This window comes from Lasiosphaeria miniovina (genome assembly GCF_030549165.1).
Source record: "Lasiosphaeria miniovina strain SMH2392-1A chromosome Unknown B0T26scaffold_4, whole genome shotgun sequence".
NCBI lineage: Eukaryota > Fungi > Ascomycota > Sordariomycetes > Sordariales > Lasiosphaeriaceae > Lasiosphaeria > Lasiosphaeria miniovina.
In genome coordinates this window covers 821,062-824,977 of record NW_026848223.1, presented here as the reverse complement: position 1 = coordinate 824,977, position 3,916 = coordinate 821,062, and the positions used below count along the sequence as shown (strand labels likewise).

General features: G+C 55.6%; 1 protein-coding gene across 1 annotated transcript; it reads right to left on the bottom strand.

Annotated features, from left to right (window-relative positions):
- Positions 1–657: 657 nt before the first annotated feature.
- B0T26DRAFT_272761 (uncharacterized protein) lies at positions 658–1,832 on the bottom strand. The gene has a single exon (XM_060434112.1). The coding sequence runs from the start codon at positions 1,551–1,553 to the stop codon at positions 870–872; it is 684 nt and encodes a 227-aa protein (XP_060295770.1). The 5' UTR covers positions 1,554–1,832; the 3' UTR covers positions 658–869.
- Positions 1,833–3,916: the final 2,084 nt, after the last annotated feature.

Here is a 3,916-nt window from a genome sequence, read left to right as displayed (position 1 = left end):
CGCATAAAGAAACGACGGGAAGGCGGGTGAGCGCCATGCAGCCCATTGCCGCCGATTCTAGCCCTGCGTGCTCGCCTAAGTGAAGGGGGAAACGAACGCGAGGGTGAATTGGGGATGTGCTGTGTCGTGCAAGAAAGAAAGCAAAGAGTAGAGCAGAAACGTGACATCGACAAGGCGAACCACTATGAGGGGGGTGGGTAGGTCGTTGTCTTGGGGACACACATGGGTTGCGTGGGTTTGTGTCAGGGATTTGAGGGGTTCGCTCTGAAGGCGTGTGTGATTGCAGGCTGACAGGAACCGGACAGACTTTGGGCATTGGAAAAAAACAAGATGCACACGTACCCGCGTCGTTAGCAATCGAGGCTGGAACTATGATAGAGGCTGCAGCTAGATGCCTATTAGCACTTTGCCTGTCGAGTTTCAGAAAGAAAACAGAGGGCCGCCAAGGAAGGTGAACAAAATGCGACGGCAATGTACCACCTGGTACCCAGAGGATAAGAACGATTGCGCGTGGCTCAGCAGTCGGACCAAAGTACATGGCCGAGCATGACAATGGGAAACGAATGCAACGAAGGGAACCGACTCGTCGCCTTGGTCTGATGGTGTGCAGACGCGGGAAGACCAAAAGCGCCGAGGGGCGGGAGGGAAGGGAGAGGCGAGGGAAACGAGAAAGTCAAGTTGGGCAGGACAAGATCGAGGGGCTCCGTACTTACACAAGAGTTCGCGGCTGTCGTTGGACAAGCAAGCGGGCGTTCTGCCTCGGCTGGCCTGTCTGGCACTGGACAGCCGCCTGAATGGGATGGGATTTGGAGACGCGACGCAGATCTGATCTCGGCGGCGACGTTGATTGAGCGCCGGGGACGATCTCGTTAATTGTCTGCGTGCAGGCCGCGACTATCACGGGACCGGGCAAGGGCCAATGATGGCGACGAGATCGAGGTTCGCGATGGTGATAGGTCTCGAGACTGGACAACTCTGTTTTGCGGTTCGTTCGTGTCGGGGACCGTGAGCTGATTTGCTATGCCGCGACTTTGCGCTCGCGCGTTGACTGGCTGGAAAATGGCGGACCGGGGGCTAACCAGTGTGGACACAAGCGCTTTTCTTGCAACTTTACTCAGTACCTCGAACACGAGTCGTAAAAACTGTGGCAGCGTGTGAGTGGGCTTTGTCTCTTTATAAACGGCGCCGGTGCAACAAAACAGGTCAGGACAGGACAGGGCAGATACGGCGTCCCCTTTCCCCGTCCCGAGGGTTAGGTTGGGTTGGGGCAGAATCTGGACTGAGGCGGACAGGGCTGCGCGTCGCAACCGACCGACAACAGCAGCAGCAGCCCTCCCGCACCCAGCGCCAAGCCCGCAACGACACTGCACACCAGCCTGGCGGTGCAATGTCAGTACGTACTGCCGTGGGCGGGCAGGCACCCAGCAGGCAGAAAGACAGACGGACAGACACAACAGACAGGCCGAGTGCAAGGGACGGGACGGAGAATGAATGTACTGTACAGCCAGATCCGTATACGTAGCATAGTGGGGAGTCTGAAAGGAGAGTATCATACCTGGAGATGTCTGTTGCGCTGCAGGGCTGAGCTGCGCCTCTTGCTAAAAAGTGCTTGAATGCGCGGCGGGTTCGAATCCCGGCAAGCTCGATGGCCTTCTGTCTGTCTCTCGACTCTCTGCCTCCCCAGTAGGGCCGCCCGTACACGGGGCTCGCTGGTAGATGCAAGCCTGCACGGCGTCGCGCTTGGTGCAGGCGGTGATAAAAGGTGAATGGTGGGCCTTGCGCTGCGCAAAACCTGACTGGACAGAAACAAAGGCAGTCCTGGAGTCGGCGCGGGTAAAAGGTCAAAATAAGCGCCTCGAATGAGAGGAGCGCGAGATGGCTTCTGTCCGCTGCTTGCAATCCTAATTGGACTGTAAAAACGGATTTTTTTTTGGTGAGTCAGGGCGGCCGTTGATTTGATGGAATTTTTGGCGGTCGGGTCGGTTTTCCCCGTCGCTGGGAAAGTCTTGAGTGTGGAGTGGGTGATTGGGTGGATGATTGGTTGTGCGAGGGAAGAGGGAGGAGAGACGAGAAGGGCGAAAGATGATTTGAGGGAGCGACCAGGAGTTCTTTAACCTAGAATTTGGTTGGATGGATCAGCTAAGCGAAAGTGGGTCCCCTCCCCAAGTATTTTTTGCTGGTCGCAGTGGCCCCCGACTCCCCCCAGGGCCCAGGTCCCCCAAGGAGGCTGGCGGGTGAGGGGTCCAGCTCCGACAAGAGGAGGGGTGCCACTGCAAATCGCCTCTGCGGGGCCAGCTTGCGGCTGCAAGAAGCCCGGGCAGGAAAAGAAGAAAAAATAGGACGGAAACCGACGAGCGGTCAACTCGCATTGCTGCGGGTTGCGAACAGCGGTCGACGCGTGTGCCTCGCCCCTGAGGCCCTTTACTGCCCAGAGTGTCTATTGCCTTGCAAGCAGCCCGGATTGTGCCGATGTTAAGCCCAAGATAATAATCAAGGTGCTGAAAGAGGTACCTTTGAGGGTTGAGGTCCTCTAGTGCCCAACACCGTCCGTCCTTTGCTTTCTCTATAGAACCTAGAGGTACGGAAAAGTATAAGGAGAACATGATACTATATTCGCCATAGATGTTGAGAACGGACGAGGACTAATCGTGCACGCCAGCAGCTTCAACTTTCATACTTCTAATGTTAAAAGCCTCCCATCTCACCGGCTCAAATTCGTGCATGACGTGACGCAACAAGTGGCAGCGGTTAAGCGAGACGTCTTTCACACCACCACACCGCACACAGCATGTGCAGCGGATACCTACATACAGTACACAAGCAGTAGGCAGGGCACTGCAGAAGGACAGCGGGAAATGTTCTCAGAATACGGATCACCTGTTCTGTAACAACCTGAGTTATTAACTAGGTGGGTAGGCTCTACTTAGGCAATCTGTTGTCCTTCCCCAGGGTCTCGCTTTGGTCGGGTAAGGTAACTTGGGTTATTTGCAACACGACGGATCCTCTTATTAATATGGGAAGTCCAGGCTGGTCTGCTGTATTCGTACCCGCGACCTGACTGCCGATACTAAGACCCTCGATCCGATGCAGGGAGCCAGATGAATATTGATAGCAGCTGCCTCTAGCTATAGTGAGGACGACACGCTCGCCCAAGGCACGCTTGAAAGTCGGACGGCACAATGTCCTCAAGTGGGCTTGACGGCAAGACCCTCGGACGACCTGGCCGTTGATGAACGGGCTCCTCGCTGTCGCCCTTCGGTTAGCCCTAGCGGAGAAATAGGGGGTTATGGAGAGAACACTAGGAGGTGTCAACCTTGACAGGGACAGGTTGTTGGCACGCCAGCTCCAACTCCAGCTCCTGGAACTCCCGCTGTGTTGACGTCGGGTGCTGTGCAGCGCTGTGCTGTTCGGGCCACGCCTAAATTTAGACTGAGCAACGTCACATACAACTTGGCCAGGTTTTCCATTTGCGGAGACAAGGGCTAAACCCGTTCACGGGTGTTCTGGAAAATGGAAATTCGCTGATACACAGGGCAGCGGGGAAACCCGTGCAGACGGCACATCGTAAGGTAATAAGTAACCGTTGCTCGTCGTTGCTTGCACGTGTTTTTCATGCTCACAACGACGGCGCTCCTACTGGGCCGAAGTGGAGTGGAGGTAAGAATGAGGCACCTTCATACCCGGCCAGAGGGAACGGATTCTTACTTGTCACGACAGTTACCTTCCCCAGGCACTTGCCTACTTAGGTAATTGTAAGGTACGGGCGCTAGCTGAGTGCAAGTTGGTATTTGCAACGGCCACGATCCCTCACGTTCAAAAGAGTGCAAACCTACCTGAGGGGTGGCAAGCCTCCACCTCACTGGAACTTTCAGTTAAGGCTGTGAAGAGTTGCCAATGTTGGCCCAAAGATCAGCGG